The sequence below is a fragment of the Atheta coriaria genome, unplaced genomic scaffold, assembly GCF_025399875.1.
Source record: "Atheta coriaria isolate IRGN ID8LTWV9N9 unplaced genomic scaffold, Caltech_Dcor_3.1 hic_scaffold_1_pilon, whole genome shotgun sequence".
NCBI lineage: Eukaryota > Metazoa > Arthropoda > Insecta > Coleoptera > Staphylinidae > Dalotia > Dalotia coriaria.
In genome coordinates, this window is record NW_027045443.1 from 3,603,890 (window position 1) to 3,621,364 (window position 17,475).

Below are 17,475 nucleotides of genomic sequence, written 5' to 3' on the forward strand. Positions count from 1 at the left end.
GCTAATCACTGCTTTCAAAATATGTAGAATGCGCGGTGTCAAAGCACGTGCACGTCGAATAGAAAATAAACACAGAAAATGATTAACAGCGGGCAAGAAAACGACACCGATCGCCACGATGCAAAACCGGACGGCAGCCGGACGCTCGTTGCATTTAATTTATTTCCACTGCGTGTTTGCGTTTCATCCGCCACGCGGCATTTTCTTTTTATTTTCTTCAGCGGCGTGTTTCCGTTTTGCATGCCGACCAGCTTGGCAACGCGCCACATGTTGACACTGGTTTTTATTTCAGCGGGCAATATCTAGGTGAATCCCGCATTTCATATATAACATTCTCCAATTCATGGCGATGATAATTCCTATAAATGTATGTAACCGGACTGCAACCGTAAACTTCACGGCTGTGTTTCACTCATTAACGCAAACCAACACTTGATCAGACTCGATTGATTTTTTTGTCCCTTTTTTCAAATCAACCTGCGACCGACGACCGGATGGACTACATTAGTTCTTTTTCTGTGCACATCTTACACCATGGTGCGGGCTGCTGAAGAAAATGTGAAAATCTAATCAAGACCCGATTATAATATTTGAATCATATCACAACCAGGTCAATTTGCATTAATTAATAACTGTTAACATCCTGTTGGAAAAGAAAATCTGCGCTCCATATTTACATCAATAAGTGCGCATGAAAGTCGCATAATTATTTGAGGCACGAAATGTATGAATAAGGAATAAAGAGGTTGATCTAAGTGCATTTGCCAATTGATTGATCTAGATTTACAACTATTAATTTTATCATGCTTACATAAACTCTCGCAAGCTAACAAAATCGCGCACAATGTGTTGAATATAAAAGATGATGCAAACTAATTTAGTTTGCGCTGGTAAATTAATGTTTCAAAATTTATAACTTTTAGAGATGAATACTAAATTATCGTTAATTAAGCTGTAACAATATTTTTTTATGATAATCCTTTATAATATTGGTTTAACTGATTCATAACTATTTAATTCAGTACTTGATGTTTACGGTCAGGCCTATTACCGACTTATTTTTATCATAAATGGAGTGCAATAAAATAATTAGGATAGTGTTATGGACTACAAGTAGTGTTTCTAAAATGAGTGACGCTTTGTTGTGACATTTGATTTCCATATGTCAAAAAATTTGATGCCTTTTCATTAACAATATATGTATATATGTTCAAAAGACGTAAATTATAATAATATTAATTATTTTAATATTTATGAGCACTTCAAGTGAGTATCGATACGTTATACCATCAGCTTCACTTGCTCTTCTGTTGGATAACCGCGTATAACGGTAAAAGATCTAATAATGTCTCTTTTTGCAAAATTCAAGTTGCTACAAAGTTACTACTTGGTACAAGTGGCGAGTAGTGGTTGCTGGGTGTAAAATCTTTACTATATCTTCATCATCCACTTGATCTATAACTAAAATTTAAAAAAAGAAAGTATGATGCAATAAGTCCCTCAAAAACACGTTAGTTTTTCATGCGCACCGTGTTTGACATGAAGTATAGATACATATTAGGGCTGTACAAATTAGCCGGCCAAGCCGGTTAAGGAAGTTAACCAGGCTAATTAGCTGGCTGACTACTCGGCTTAGCCGGTTAACCGAAATTAGCCAGGCTAATCAGCTAAAGGCTAAACCGGCCAATTGGCTAATTTATATATTTATATATATTTTATACAATATCTGTTCGGGCCAAGTCCGACAAACGTATTGATAACGCGGCGAATTGTTATCACTTGCATTTGGAAACAAAGATATTGCATAAAATATAAAATTAGCCAATTGGCCGGTTTAGCCTTTAGCTGATTAGCCTGGCTAATTTCGGTTAACCGGCTAAGCCGAGTAGTCAGCCAGCTAATTAGCCTGGTTAACTTCCTTAACCGGCTTGGCCGGCTAATTTGTACAGCCCTAATACATATCTATACTTCGTGGTGTTTAGGTTTTAAATTAAACATATGTGTGTTTAACATACGCAACCAAGCATACACCTTCCAACGAGGTTTTGTTTGAAAGTTTTCCTGTGGGTTTTTCACGGTTTATATCTTTTTCTTTTCCCGATTATTTAACAGAGTAGTCAAAAGTGACTTATGTAGAAACAAGATTACACGTAGTCTATTTGTTAAAGCGCATAAAAGCTAAAGTTTGAAAACTCACCTGGAATAACAACTGCTAAACTCATCATGCATCTGGCATATCGTGCACGAACAATACGAATATTGCGAAAAGTAATCATCACTGCAGTCTTGCGACTCGCACTTGTCACGTCTTCGCATCCATTTTTCGTATACAATCCCGTTCCAAGTCTTGTGCAGCAACGAAAACATACCGCTTGCGTACGACGGCCCATCCTTACTAGTCGTCGTTGATGATGCGCTCGATTTGTAATTTCCCATTATGCAAATAACGAAGGTGTTGTAGCTGGATTTGCATGAAAACTGCGTCAGGCTCGTCACCAATTACACTTCTGCAGTATCTGAAACAATGCATAATTTATATAATTTTTAATTTACCTACATATATATGTATAACGTAATATATACGGTAATGTAGTAGTCTGTAGCCTTGGAAAAAATCTTTTGCTGATTAACTTCAATGTTTTCATTTGGGCTTCACGTTTTTCTATTGAATAAAAAAAATTAAGCTAGTCAAAAAACTTTATAAGTTCTAAAAAGCATTCGTAATAGTAAATTTATCGCAACACAAAGTCCTGCAACAAGGAAGTCGAGGGAAGCAGGCCGGAGAACAAATTGTTTTTTGTTTTTAAATTTCTTGAAGATGTTTTCGGTCCTAAAATATGAAGGAACTAAACCGACTTAAGTGTTGGTGGTTTTTATAAATATTAATTACATTTTTAATTTTAATTTTGTCAACGTCCATTATGCTTTACTTATATTTGAGACAAATGATCTAATCAAATTCACAAAACTTGCATAATTCATATTGATTTAAATAAACTAAATTCTTTTAATCCATCAATAAAAAAATCAATCTCTACTTCACCCTTATTTGTTGTAAGTTCAGTAACCAAAATGTAGTTTTACATAAAATTCAAGTTAAAAAAAGTCAAATTATTCAAACAAAAATTTAATATATTGATATCACAACATGGCAGATATTATACCTATGTTCCAATTATTGGTAAACACATTAAACTGGAAATAGAAATCACGTGTTCGAGGTTTTTTCTATTTTTTCTCCAAATCGGATCCTTGTGGCTGATCTGAATCCCTATTTGGATTATATTTGATCTTCGCATTATCATGAGTGCTAACTGAATCTTGTTCTGCATCGGATTGACTTTTCGCAATGTTGTGAGTGCCCACTTTGCTTAGAGTATTTGAATTGGTTTCCATATTGCCATCGCCATGGTCGCTAACGGACTGCTTCTGTTCCGCGGATAGAAGTTGCTGCTTAGCGCGTTCTAGTAGCAACCTAGCATCGCAGGCGCGCTGAATTTCTACGAGTTCATATGATATTATTGCTAAGTCCCTCAAACTATAATCGTATCGGGGAGTTTTTTGCGGCGGCAGTGTCTTTACACATTTGGTTTGTTTGGTTTGGTTAGAACAACTATGATCGGCGATTTTCTTGCACGGAATTATGGTAGTCGACACACATGGATGTCCGCCAGGATACCGAGGTAGAAATTCACGAAATGGTTGAGGTGGAAACTCACCGGGAACCTGGTATGGAGGTTGAAATAGATGGCCGTCGGTATGCTGAGGCCGGTTGGAGTGCTGGACTGAAAGCACGCTAGTCGGCTGGGATGAAAGTACGCTGGTCGGTTGAAGTAGAGGTTTACTGGTCAGCGGAGGCGTATGCTTGGCAACAGGCTGGGTAGAAAGCACGCCGATCGGCTGGGACGGCGTCCCGCCGATTATCTGAGATAACGAGCCACTCTTCGGCTGGAGTGCAGTCACGCTGGGCTGCGGAGGTGTAAGCCCTTTAATAAGATGGGCGGAAAGCATTTCGGTTGTCGGGGGCGGAGTTGAGCTGGTCGGCTGAAGTGGCGACTTAGTCGTGTGTTGGAGTAGAGGCATACTGGAGTGTGGCGGTTGAGATGAAGGCTGATCAGAAAGCACCTCCATTTTCTGGGTGCCGGTCGGCGGACCTGGTGACCTGGTCGAGGGTTGGAGTAGAGGCATACTGAGCTGTGGTGGCTGAGATGAAGGTTGGCCTGAAAGGCCCTCTATTTCCTGAGTGCCGGTCGGCTGAAGTCGCGGCTTAGTCGGGGGTTGGAGTAGAAGCAAACTGGGCTGTGACGGTTGAGATGAAAGCTGGGCTGAAAGCACCTCTATTTTCTGGGTGTCGGTCGCCTGAAGTAGTGACTTAGTCGTGGGTTGGAGTAGAGGCATACTGAGCTGCGGCGACTGAGATGAAGGTTGACCTGAAAGGCCCTCTATTTCCCGGGTGCCGGTCGGTTGAAGTTGCGATTTAGTCGTGGGTAGGAGTCGAGGCATACTGGGCTGTGACGGTTGAGATGAAGGCCTGGCTGAAAGCACCTCAATTATCTGGGTGTTGGTCGCCTGAAGTGGTGACTTAGTCGTGGGTTGGAGTAGGGGCATACTAAGGTGCAACTGCTGAGATAAAGGCTGAGCTGAGAGCACCTCTATTTTCTGGGTGCCGGTCGGCGGATGTGGTGACTTAGTCGTGGGTTGGAGTAGAGGCATACTGGGCTGTGACGGTTGAGATGAAAGCTGGGTTGAAAGGACCTCAATTTTCTGGGTGCCGGTCGCCTGAAGTGGTGATTTAGTCGTGGGTTGGAGTTGAGGCATATTAAGATGCGACTGCTGAGATGAAGGTTGACTTGAAAGGCCCTCTATTTCCTGGGAGCCGGTCGGCTGAAGTAATAACTTAGTCGTGGGTTGGAGTAGAGGCATACTGAGACGCAACGGCTGAGATAAAGGCACCTCTATTTTCTGGGTGCCGGTCGACGGACGTGGTGACTTAGTCGTGGGTTGGTGTAGATGCATACTGGGCTGTGACGCTTGTGATGAAGGCTGGGCTAAAAGCACCTCAATTTTCTGGGTGCCGATCGGCTGACGTGAGGACTTAGTCGTGGGTTGGAGTAGAAGCATACTGAGGTGCAGCGGCTGAGATGAAGGTTGACCTGAAAACAGCTCAATTTCCTGGGGGCCGCGCGGCTGAAGTGGTGACTTAGTCGTGGGTTGGAGTAGAGGCATACTAAGGTGGGGCGGCTGAAATGAATGCTGGGCTAAAAGCACCTCTATTTTCTGGGTGCCGATCGACTGACGTGGGGACTTAGTTGTGGGTTGGGATAGAGGTATACTGGGGTGCGGCGGCTTAGATGAAGGTTGACCTGAAAGCACCTCTACTTCCTGGGTGCCGGTCGGCTGAAGTAGTGACTTAGTCGTGGGTTGGAGTAGAGGCATACTGGGGTGCAGCGGCTGAGCTGAAAACACCTCTATTTCGTGAGTGCCGGTCGGCTGAAGTGGTGACTTAGTCGAGGGTTGGAGTTGAGGCATACTAAGGTGTGGCGACTGAGATGAATGCTGGGCTGAAAACACCTCTATTTCCTGGATGCCGCTCGGCTGAAGAGAAGATTTACAAGTCTGCTGAAGTAAATTTTCACGTGTTGTCTGAGGTTGAAATTCATTAGGCTGTTGAGGTGCTAATCCTTCAATTGGTAGGGACAAAACCAAGTCTATATCCTGTGGTGGAATCACACCGGTTGGCTGATGAAAATATGGAACATCTTGCTGGGTTAAATTGCCGTCCATTGGCTGAAGTTGAATCTGACTGGCTTGTTGAGGTGAAACTGTGTCAATAGGATGGGCCAGAATTGCGTCAATCGGTTGGGCTGGTGTTGCATTGGTCGGCCGAAATGGAAGTGCACAGAGTTGCTGAGATATACTGTCGTTGATGAGCTGGGGTAAAATTTCGCCAATCTCTTGATGTGGAATCTCATCGGAATGTTGAGGTGAACACCCGCTCAATTGCTGTAAATCAAATATAACAGTTGGCAGAGGTGAAAAACCGCCCGTTGGCTGATTTAAAACCTCAACGGGCTTCTGAGATAGAAGCACGTCAGACAGGTGAGGTGGAAACGCGCCCGCTGACTGAAGATGCCGACCAGTGTCCTCTGATGGAAAGCCCCCAATAGGTTCCAGTATGTGTTTACTATCCTGGCGAGATGAAAAGCTATCAGTCGGCTGAAGTTGAACCTCACTAGACTGGTGAGGTGAAAATTCTTCAATCGGCGGCGGTGGCGTCACGTCGTTTGGCTCACGTCGACGCTCACAAGGATCATGGGGTGAAAGCCCGCCGGTTGGTTGAATTAGAAGCTTGCCGGGACAATCAAGTGGAAGACCGCCGGTTGGCTGAGGCTGGAACTCGTCGGTAAATTGACGTAAGGGCTCTTGGGTCTGCTGAATTGAAAGCACGCCAGTCTGCTGACGTAAAGGCTTGTTCTTCTTGATCCGCTTGGTCCGCTTAGGACACATCTCCTTGATTTCACGAGCAAAGTTGCGGGTCATCTGAAGAATTATATCCTCCATTGAAAGCTCCTCGATCGGTGGAGTTGAAGGCTTGCCGACTGGATGAAGGGAAAGCTTTTCGGTTGGTGAAATTGGAAATTCTTCGGTTAGCGGAGTAATAAGACTGTTTCTCGGTTGAGGCAGAAAACCCTTAGTTGAAACATGTGCATGCTCTTCGGGCAACGGAGAAAACTGTCTGACCAATAATGGAATATGGTCGGTTGGTTGAAGTGAAATCTCTTCGATTGGCGAAGCTGGAAGATTGCCGGTTGGTTGGGGTGAAAATCTCTCGATTGGTAGACTTGGGAGTACCCCGGTCGGCGGAGTGATAAGACTGTCTGTCGGTTGAGGTAGAAAGCCCTTAGTTAAAACATGCGGATGCTCTTCGGACAACGGAGAATTCAGTTCGACCGATATTGGATCATTGGCAGTTGGTTGAAGTGGAAACCCTTCGATTGACGGAGCTGGAAGTTCCCCGGTCAACGGAGCTGGGAACTGCCCGGCAGACAATGGAAGATTGCCAGTTAGATGAGGTGAAAATCTCTCGATTGGCGGACTTGGGAGCACCCCGGTTGGCGGAGTTGGTAACCGCTCAATTGGCATTAGAACGCTGAGAGTCGATTGGGGTGGATGCTCCACAGTTGGCGAATTCGGCAGCCCACTGGTTGGTTGCAGTGGCAGCACTGTGGTCGACTGACATGAAAACTTCTTGGTCAGCAAACATGGAAACCGTCCGGTCGAAATCGAAAGATTGCTGATAGATTGAGGTGGAATGCCCTCGGTTGGTAAAGACGGAAGTTCTCCGGTCAGCAGAGTTGGGAACTGCCCAGCCGATATTGGAAGATTCCCGGTTGGTTGATGTGGAAACCTCTTGATTGGCGTAGTTGGAAACACCCGGGTCGGTCGCTCGATTGGTAATGGAAGGCTGAGAGTCGATTGAGATGGATGCCCCACGTTTGGCAAATTCGGAAACTTACTGGTCGGTTGTGGTGGCAACCCTGCAGTTGATTGAAATAAAAGTTTCCCGGTTGCCAAAGCTGAAAACTGCCCAGCTGACGTAGAAAGACTGCCTGTTGGTTGAGGTAGTAACTCCACAGTCGACGATGTTAAAAACCTCCCGGCTGACGGTAAATAGCTGCGAGTGAGTTGAGGTGGGAGCTCCACGGTCGACGGACTTGGAAGCGAACTGGTTTGTCCAGGCAGAACTTCTCCGGTATGCGAAATTGGAAAGCGCCTGTTCGTTATTGATAGATGAATGGTCCGTTGAGGTGGACGCTTTCCGATCAATGGAGATACAAACTCCCCGGTTGGTGGAGTTGGAAACCGCCAGATTGAAGTTTGAAGTTTGCCAATTGGTTGAGGTGGAAGGCTCCGGTTCGGTGGTGTTGCATATCGCCCGGCCGACGATAAAAAACTACCGGAGAGTTGAGGTGGGAGCCAGGCGGTCGTCGGAGTTGGAAGTCTGCTGGTCCGTTGAGGTAGAAGTTCTCCGATAGGCGAAGGTGGAAGCCCTCCGGTAGTTTGAGTTGGAAGTACCTTTGTCGTCGGAGTTCGTCGGAGCCTGCTAGTCAGTTGAGGTGGAAGCCCCACGGTCCGCGTACAATGAAGCGTGGTGATCGGTTCAGATGGAACCCCCTCAGTCGGTAAATTTGATATCCTGTCAGTAGGCTGACACCAAAGCTCCACGGTCGGCGGAGTTGGAAGTCTGCCGATCGTGTGACATGGACGGTTTCCGGTTGGCATTGATGGATATCGACCAGTCCACGATAGAAAACTGCCGGATAGTTGAGGAGGGAGCCACGCAGTCATGGGAGTTGGACACCGGCCGATCCGTTGAAGTGGAAGGTCTCCGCTCAGCCGAATTGGAATTTCACTGGTTGGCAGAGGTAGAAGTGTGTCGATTGATTTAGATAAAATCTTTTCGATCGGCAAAATTGGAAGGCTGCACGCCAGCTGAGACGCATACTCCTCCGTCGGCGGAGTTTGAATTCCTTCAATTAGCGGAGTTGTTAGGCTGCCGGTCAGTTGAAGTGAAAGCTCGTCGGTTTGCTGACGTGAAAGTTCGTCGGTCTTCTGAGATGAAACCTTGTCAGTTTTCTCCGACGTAAGCTTAATAGTTTCCTGAGATAGAGACTTATGGCTCCTGCAAGATGGAGTCTCTGCGGTTTGCTGAGGTGGAAGCTCGCCGATCTTCTGACATGAACATTTGCCTTTTTTTGGTAGTGAAAACTTATAGCTTTTATGACGTAAAGTTTGGTCATTCTTCTGAGAAGGATGTTTTTCGGTTCTCTGAAGAGACACTTTTCTGATCTTGCAAGGGGGAAATTCACTAATCTGCTGAGATGGTAGTTCATTTGTCTGCTGACTTAAAGTTTTCTGATCTGAAGGCTTGTCAATATTTTTTGGTCGTTTGCTGGTCCTCCGAGGTGAATGCTTGTCACGTTTGTGTGATCGATGTTTGTCTTCCTTTTGCAGTGAAAGCTTCTCGGTTCTTTGAGGTGACACTTTTTGAATTTTGTGAACTGAAGACTCGCTGGTCTGCAGAGATGGTAGTTCAATTGTCTGCTGATGTGAAGGCACGACCGTTTTCTGATCAGAAGACTTGCCAGTTTTCTGTGATTTTTTGCTGGTTCCCCGAGGTGAACGCTTGTGAGTTTTGTGAGGTAAAACCTCATCTGACTGCTTAGATGAATGCGTATGTGTCCTCTTATGTCCGGACCTATCAGTGTGTCGATGTTTGTCGCTTTTACGCATTGGAGACCTGTTGGACTTGTCTCTGGAGTGCCTAGATTGTCGCTCTCGTGTGTGCCCTTGAGGAAGCACGTCGGTCTTCTGATACTGGACACTTTTGTCAACCTTTTGTGATGGAAGTATCTCGGGTTTTTGCGGTGGAAGCTTGGGGATCTTGTAAAATTGAAGCGCGCTGGTCTGTACCGGAAATGGAAACACGTCAATCTTTGGAGGTGGAGTCTTGTAAACATACTGAGGAAGCTTGATCTGGTGTTCAAGCTTGCCAATATTTCGTGGATCTCTGTTCGGTTTCTGAGAAAGAAACTGATTGGATTTGTAAAGGGGAGACTTACTTGGCTTTTGCAGCGAAACTATATCAGTATTTTTAGGTGGAAGCTTTTTACCCTTCTGAGAAGGAAGATTTTCTATCTCTCTCTGTGGAAGTAGAGGTTCAGTATTATGAGATACAAGTTTGTCTATCTTTAGATGTGGATGCTTCTGAGTTTTCTCAGTAAAGGGTTTGTTGGTCTCCTTAGGTAAACGTTTATCAATTTTTGAATGTATACTCCCGGTGCTCAGAGATTTAAATTTTTTAGTCTTTTGGGGTGGAATTGTGTCAGGTTTTTTAGATGCAACTTTTTTATCGGCCTGAAATGGACCATTATCAGCTTTTTGCGTCGAAAGCTTCCTGCTCCTTTGTGCTGGCCGCTTGTCGGTCTTTTCAGATGATACCTTGTCACTCTTTTGGGTTGGAAGCTTCTTCGTTTTCTGCGATGATTTGCCACTAGTGTTACGTTGATTTATTATATTTATATCCATTGTGGCTTCAAGTTCCAGAAATTGTGGGCGTAACTCAACTTGTTGTACATCTTGCGGTTTTTCACTTTTTCTGCAAGCACGGAGTTTTTTTCGGTCCTCCATGACTTGGACGATCTAACTGAATTCAACAGTTGATTTGTTTTTATGTATAGTCACAGCACCCATAGATTCCACAGAAAACACAATTTGTTTTTCCGTCACAGCCACCCGCGTATAAAATTACGTAGTAACAACCAACTGCAGTGATGCAGTCTCATACATAAATATTGAAACAGGCTATTTTAAAAATGCGTAAATTAGGCTTGAAACATACTTCATTTATGATTAGTAGTACGTACTAGGTTTGACTAGCTTGAATTTTTTACTATATTTATTCGCCAACCACTATGGCTCCTGCAAAAAAGTGCAATATGCAAGTATTCGGTTTGACGCAAATCTGCTCAAATCGGCAATGAATTCTCGTATGAAAACAACCCAAACTAAACTACAAATCACCCAAAATAAAGATTAAACAATAACCGACAAAAAGCAAAATTAATAATATTTAGAAGAAACTTAGGAACTAAATAAATAAAGTTTTGAGGATTTGTTATGGGATTACTATACCAAATTAGTAGTAGCCAATTTTAGAAAACAAGAATTTATTTAATAAACGAACATTTACATTTGAAGTTGCATTAATACTCATATTAGTTTTCCTTGATCTTCTTAGGTTCACTACACCCTTTAACATCGAGGGGTGCCGAGCCTAATTTTTACATTTACAAATCCAATGCTTCTCTTTAGCACACAAAATTATTGTCCATCCGCACATTGCTAACCTTTAAGAACCCAACACACGTACGAAAATACTTTAGTAGATGTAGTGAAATTGGCCGAAGTTAACTTATTACTTATTATAGAAATGTAGAAATGTTTGGCATAGTTTTTAAGTGGTTAGAAATGTATCCAACATATCTTTATCTTCTTTAGATTTCCTATTACCCACATGAAAGTCATAATAATAAGTATGTTTGTGCACTTATGTAAATTAAATATGCACAAATGTGCAATTAGCGTGCTTTACTCGTGTTCCTTCGTTCTAAAATTAATCGATGCGCATCGTGCACGTAACGCAGTGCGTTTAACATAACTGCACAACCATCAAGTTCATTGAAACTTTGGAACAATTGTGGCATGTCTTTTGGTCTTAAATCAGCACGCATCTAAACTATGATGCAATACATGTGCATATCTATTATTGCACAACACACAAACGAGTGAAGTTTTTTTTGAATCAATTACTTAAAGTTATTGTGTTCAAGTTGTCACACATTACATATAAATGCCATGTTATGATTTATAACTTTGATTTATTATTAAACGGGCAATAAAAATACAAAGAGTTGCACACGTCCTTTAATAAGATGTTTACGTAAAGTAAGTTTGAAGTTTTGTAATTAATGGAAACCTTGATGATTATCGTAATTTAATGCGACCGTGGGTCCTTTTTCTTAATTGTGTTTTAATGTTATAGGTGGTTTTATGATATTTGTTGTAAATATAATTAATTACTATCTTTTTAGTAATAAATAAGTCAATAAATAAACGTAATCAAACATTCAGGGTGAAACCCACATTATAAATATGTTTTGTGATAAGGAGTGACGAAAAAATATCTGAGTTTTGCCAATTATAATATTATGTAATTTAATTTAATAAGGATGGAGATTAATGATGAATTCCCTTCTTGATTTGAGTAACTTGTGCATTTTCAGCATATCAACAATATTGTCGAATGCTAAGTTAGTTGATTGTAAACACAATTACTCTGAACATTGAATTGATTGGGCTAGTACATCATAAAGCTGACCAGACAACTTATATATTATAATTTAAAATAAAAGTTTTAAAGATTTAAAGTTCACATATTTAATTAAAATAAAACAACAACAAGTATCACCATATTGTGGGATCATCAGTAGATGAATACAAATATAATTTTGGCTAAAATGCCTGTAAATTTTTTGTATTAATAATATATTTATTTATTAAAAATTATACGTGCTTTTTGTGGATTTACAATTATGTTTTTTTGGAGTTTAACATGTTTCGTCCTGAGGGCATCTTCAGAAATAAGTTTTATTTAGTTTTATTTAGGAGAGAATTTAAAGTGTATAACTAAATTTGTACTATATCTACCAAAACGTGAGTGTTTCTCTTATTGCACGTTGCCGCATATTGCTGTAATGATCTTCTTACTTACCCAGCGTCACTACTTGTCCTCCTTGTTTTGGCGCCTCTTTCACTTTTAACAATAACACGTGTGTCTCGATAAGTTACCACATATTGGGGATGTCCACCCGCAAATCACCCAAATACACCGAGCGCGCGATTCCAACTAAACTCGCGAACTCGTATCGCACGCCACATGGTTTACACTTACCGACCTTCGCAACAGTTCTTCGCACTCCTGAACTTGTAACCCAGAGCACATGAGACGTCCGCTTGCGACTGACTAGTGCATAAAAAGCCGATGCGTGTCTATTGCACTATTGCGTTATCGGCCCGATCGGTCCGCCGTAATTGAAAAAGTTTCAAGCTCGGCCTTCACGGCAATAGCCACTTCAACAGATATACGCGCGCGCTCGCGATTTCGACGAGGCGGCTCGACCAACACGCACGTCTCAACTGCTACGTAGCTACCTGTTGGAAAAAATCGAAGGTGCAATTGGGTGCAATACCTACACATCGTATGCATTGTTGCGATTATAATGTCCACTGACGTAGTCGTAATTGTTTCGCCTGTACATTGTTATCGCGCGCTCAGACTCCAATTGCGAGCGCGCCTCATTGCAACCAAACTGAATATTCAATTAAAGCAGATTAACTAACCGTTTTTAAGGGTTTTATTTTTGATTTAAACACGAGTATAATTAAATTGTGAAAATTAAGATGTCATCTATAATTTGGTTCGGCATGTTTTCATTATACGGTCGTAGTTTGTTTATGGGCATATAACCACCAGGGCACTGAATTTCCCTCCCCCATATAAAATTTTATTTAAATTGCTCCTGGTGTATATTCTGGTTATTGAAATTTTATTAATTCATATGGCTTGCATTTGTGAACTACTGAAGCTAGGAGATTTGTGAATATTGCGCCTTCACAGTTAATTTAATGACTGTTTTGTTTAATTGAAAATAGATTTGTGTATTTCGTTTTAAAATTATCGCATTATGGATACCGCAAAAATCATTTTTGTCATTTTTCTAGTTTTGGTATATTTCAGTGTGTAGGTATGTAGGAGTTGAATTCCCTTAAAAAAAATAATCTGTGGAGAAACTGTGGTTTATTGTATTTGTAAATCAAAATTTTAAGAAAAATGCCAAATTGGATGCCATATTTATTAATAATCGCAAATATAACGTTGCACATAAAACAATTGTTTAATTATCTGCAATTTTATGCGCGTGGCAAAAGGTATTAAGATACGTCGAGTTCGTGCGTGCGTGTGAGCGCACAATTCAGCGCATATAATACCAATAAACGCGCTTATAGCGCAGTGAATTTTCCGCCGTACTGCGTGCTTCACAGTTAAATATTAATTGTAATTCTAATAAATTGTTATATAACACTAAACTAAACTACTTTCATGCAGGTAGAAAAAAAAAGTTGTGCATTGATAGTATTCTCGCCGAGATTCTTCCGCCTTTCCTTATGTAAAAAATTACAGTTATGAAATATAAATAATACAATAAATGCACTTATATTCATCCAGATGTACATCTTATTTACATTTAATGCCATAGAACACATACACCATTGTAACACAATTAAATACAAACAAAAAATAGACTCAATTCAATTTGTATCTTCATGATCATGACAACAATTGCTCCAATTGCGATATTGTATCGCTTGGACTCGTGACTTTATGACCTACAGTTCTCTCATCAGTAAAAATCTCATGATCGTTCCCACCTGGATCGGTCTTATCTCCATAGAAATGAATCGCCTCAAAACCTTCCTGTTCCAATAGCTTCAGACAGTATCTTTTGTCCCAGCCATGTGGAAAGACATCAAAACTAATCTGTCCACCAATGCTATATGTCAAACCAATACCAGGAAACTCTTTCTCAATTGCTTCAATCATTTTCTTCCTTATCAGATGTTGTTTGTCATACTTATCAAATTCATCCCTCTCTGCCTGGGTACAGGATCTACCCACTGGAGAAATGTTGATCATTCCAGTTCTGAATTCCACAAAGTTTCCTCTTTTCACAGGCAGTGTTATCTTGGACAAGTAGGCCAAACAAAAGTTAATAAACTTTTGCAGTTTTTCTTCACCCATATAGCTTTGTATGCTCTGCACTGGTGGTTGAAGAGCCCCATTTCTAAATTCCACAAGGCCATTCTCTGAGAAAACATAGTCAAATTTGGAGAGAACTTCAAGGCCACACATCTGTTCAGATATTTTGCTGAAATCTGAACCTCCTACTAAGCCAATGTAATATTTTGACCTAAGTTTGGATACCAAAAAGTCTTTGATGTGAGGTTCAATAGCATTGCGAGGTTTGGTCAAAGTTCCATCTACATCAAAAAGGCAGAGGATCTTCTTTCTGCTATCTGGATTAGACATCATCAAGTTGCCTAGAAATTGAAGTAATAGTAGGTCACTCTGGGTCAACAAAAATATAATAACATTTGACTGGCAACAGCCAACAAGAAGCAAACTGGTTTACAGTGTAGTAGTCGTACGATGTGGCGAAAAATCGTGTGGTATTTCTTACTTCTGTGCCGAATTTATGCGGAAAGTCAACGCAACGTACTGTTGATTGTTGGTAAGAATAAAACTGATGCAATTTCTCAGCTCTCTGACGAAGTTTACACGTATTTACCGATAAAATAATGATAAAATTAAGCCGCAACAGCGAATTGGAGGTTACACAAACATAGTCTACTGCATGTTTCATAAAACATACAAAAATGCTAACTTGCGGTAGAACTAAAGTCGTTTGATACGGTCTGTTCGTCTAGCTGATGATGGAGGATTTGAAATGGGAACATACTTAAATAAAATCGCTCAAACACCAAATCTAGATGCTTTAGCTAAAAAAAGCCTAATTTTCAACAATGCATATTCATCTGTGAGCAGTTGTTCACCCAGGTTGTACTAAATAATAATTTAAACTCTTTAAGTGGATCTAATATTGAAATGTTCTATGCCATCAATAGCCGTTCAGCACTCCTTACAGGAATGCCCTCACATCAGAACGGAATGTACGGCTTGCATCAAGCTGAGAACCACTTCAACTCTCTGGACAAAATCAAAAGCTTGCCTGCAATCCTTAAACAAAATTCGATTCGTACCGGAATTATTGGTAAGAAGCATGTAGGTCCATCAACTGTGTACCCGTTTGATTACGAACAAACCGAGGAAAATAATCATATTAATCAAGTGGGTCGTAATATCACGCATATTAAACTTTTAGCAAGAGATTTCTTGAGAAATGCAAGCAATGAGTAAGTTAACTTCCAGGCATGAATAAAAAAATGCATGACTAGATTGAGTCCGGTAATTTCAGCCCGTTCTTCTTATACATCGCATTCCATGATCCGCACCGTTGCGGGCACACGAACCCTGAATTCGGAGAGTTTTGCCAAAAATTCGGCAACGGAGAACAAGGAATGGGTAGCATTCCCGACTGGCAGCCTATTCACTATGTTCCCGAACAAATAGAGTTGCCATATTTTATTCCAGATACAATTGAATCTCGCAGGGATGTTGCAGCTCAATATATTACCATTAGCAGGCTCGACCAAGGCGTAGGACTACTTTTAAAAGAATTACAGGACGCCGGGCATAGCGACGACACTCTTGTTATCTACACGTCTGATAATGGAATACCATTCCCGAATGGAAGGACGAATCTATACGATTCTGGTATTGCAGAACCCATGTTCATGTCTTCTCCCATGCACACGGAACGTCGTGGCCAGGTGACTTACTCACTAAGTAGTCTCCTGGACATAACGCCTACCATTCTCGACTGGTTCGGAATTAAATTTAATCGAAAGTCATCTAAAACTGACGAAAACGATGTTGGTCTGTCTTCTGTGTCTGAAGATATGCATTTAACGGGAAAAAGTTTGCTGCCTTTGCTTGTGAATGAACCCACCAACAAATCTAATGAGGCAGTCTTTGCAAGCCACAACTTGCACGAAATCACCATGTACTATCCGATGCGGGCCATCCGAACGCACAGGTACAAGTTAATCCACAATCTTAATTATCAGGCAGGGTTTCCAATCGATCAAGACTTCTACATGTCGCCGACCTTTTTGGTAATATTGAGACGACTGAAATCGAATCTAAAACTGCTAAAACAAACATTTCAGGATCTGCTCAATAACACTCGGAGTAATCAGAATACCTATTGGTTTAAAACGTTGAAGGACTATTATTATCGCCCCGAGTGGGAACTGTTTGATCTAAAATTGGATCCAGAGGAAACTAACAACGTCGCCGATAAGCCCTCAATGAAGAAGATAATGGCAGACCTGTCCGCACGTCTCCAGCGGTGGCAGAAGGACACTACTGATCCTTGGCTGTGTTCACCTCACGCTGTCTATGAAGATAAAGGAGTGTACAAGGATGATCCGTCCTGCTTGCCATTGTATAACTCCCTTCCTATGGAGGTTTACTAAGAATCTGAAACATATTTCATATTAGTAAATTGTCAGTGTTTCATCCAAAAGTGGGCAGGTTTGCTGCTAAAATTTCTTGAAATCCTTGTAGAAATGGCATTTATTTATGAATCGGCTATGAAATCTGCGCCGTATCAAATATTCTTACTGAATGTGGACATAAAACAATTTACATGGTAATGTCTCGCATTTTTTACGCAGTTAAACTGTCTTAACTGTAAGTTTATTTCTACCACCCGCCGCATTGGACGTCATTTCGCGCGGCACGCTCCACCATCTCGGTAGTTATCATCGATTAAGATCACATTATTTAATTATTCATCATCGAAAATACTAGTAATTGTACTTCTCTCGAACGAAACGTTTTAAGTTAATAAGTTGTAGTTACACCTAACACATGTTTATTGACCGCAAACGTTTCGTTCGTCAATTCGCAAAATTGACAATCACATTGTCGCCGCTTGCTCAAGTTTTGGCTATTCAGCAAATTACTTAAATGGTACTATAAGTACTTATTGTTATAGTCTTGTTCCTTGGTTACCTACATGACTAACAAGAAGTAAGAAGTGTTTAGTTGTTAATTGCAAAGTTGCAGTTTTAAGGAAAGATTTGTGTGATTTTCGATGCAGCACATGCAGTGTCCGTTGGTTTCTTTTTGGTATCTCAGTAAATACAAATATTCGAAGGAGCGAGAAG

The 17,475-nt window shown here is 41.3% G+C and overlaps 4 protein-coding genes across 5 annotated transcripts in view; 1 reads left to right on the plus strand and 3 right to left on the minus strand.

The window, feature by feature from the left end:
* The window catches only part of mwh (multiple wing hairs), a 75,930-nt gene extending 63,180 nt beyond the window's left edge, over window positions 1–12,750 (minus strand). Inside the window, exons 1-2 of one of the 2 annotated variants that reach the window (XM_065300445.1) lie at window positions 12,335–12,750; window positions 2,198–2,507 (exon numbers count right to left, since the gene is read on the minus strand). In XM_065300445.1, the coding sequence (XP_065156517.1) occupies window positions 2,198–2,436 (239 nt within the window). In that variant the 5' untranslated portion in view covers window positions 2,437–2,507; window positions 12,335–12,750. Of the gene's footprint in view, window positions 1–2,197; window positions 2,517–12,334 lie in introns of both variants that reach the window. The other variant, XM_065300435.1, reaches the window with a different exon arrangement.
* Window positions 3,196–10,191, minus strand: LOC135793658 (mucin-2-like). Its single transcript, XM_065304695.1, has 2 exons — window positions 6,064–10,191; window positions 3,196–6,003 (listed from the first exon to the last, which is right to left on the minus strand). Exons 1-2 carry the CDS (start codon window positions 10,189–10,191, stop codon window positions 3,229–3,231), a joined length of 6,903 nt encoding a protein of 2,300 aa, XP_065160767.1. The 3' UTR covers window positions 3,196–3,228.
* Window positions 12,751–13,812: 1,062 nt separating the features above from the next.
* Window positions 13,813–14,713, minus strand: Pmm2 (phosphomannomutase). Its single transcript, XM_065303965.1, has one exon. The coding sequence runs from the start codon at window positions 14,711–14,713 to the stop codon at window positions 13,952–13,954; it is 762 nt and encodes a 253-aa protein (XP_065160037.1). The 3' UTR covers window positions 13,813–13,951.
* A 57-nt stretch (window positions 14,714–14,770) lies between these two features.
* Window positions 14,771–16,959, plus strand: Sgsh (N-sulfoglucosamine sulfohydrolase). Its single transcript, XM_065303919.1, has 5 exons — window positions 14,771–14,912; window positions 15,109–15,238; window positions 15,307–15,594; window positions 15,657–16,416; window positions 16,471–16,959. Exons 1-5 carry the CDS (start codon window positions 14,831–14,833, stop codon window positions 16,777–16,779), a joined length of 1,569 nt encoding a protein of 522 aa, XP_065159991.1. The 5' UTR covers window positions 14,771–14,830; the 3' UTR covers window positions 16,780–16,959.
* The last annotated feature ends 516 nt before the right edge of the window (window positions 16,960–17,475 follow it).

Coding starts and splice junctions, on each gene's coding strand:
- LOC135793658 (XM_065304695.1), bottom strand. CDS start 10,191: ATGGAGGACCGAAAAAAACTCCGTGCTTGCAGAAAAAGTGAAAAACCG. Junction 6,004..6,063: donor TATCTCAGAAGCCCGTTGAG/GTTTTAAATCAG, acceptor TTTGATTTACAG/CAATTGAGCGGGTGTTCACC.
- Pmm2 (XM_065303965.1), bottom strand. CDS start 14,713: ATGATGTCTAATCCAGATAGCAGAAAGAAGATCCTCTGCCTTTTTGAT.
- Sgsh (XM_065303919.1), top strand. CDS start 14,831: ATGTGGCGAAAAATCGTGTGGTATTTCTTACTTCTGTGCCGAATTTAT. Junction 15,239..15,306: donor GTGAGCAGTTGTTCACCCAG/GTTGTACTAAAT, acceptor TGCCATCAATAG/CCGTTCAGCACTCCTTACAG. Junction 16,417..16,470: donor ACATGTCGCCGACCTTTTTG/GTAATATTGAGA, acceptor CAAACATTTCAG/GATCTGCTCAATAACACTCG.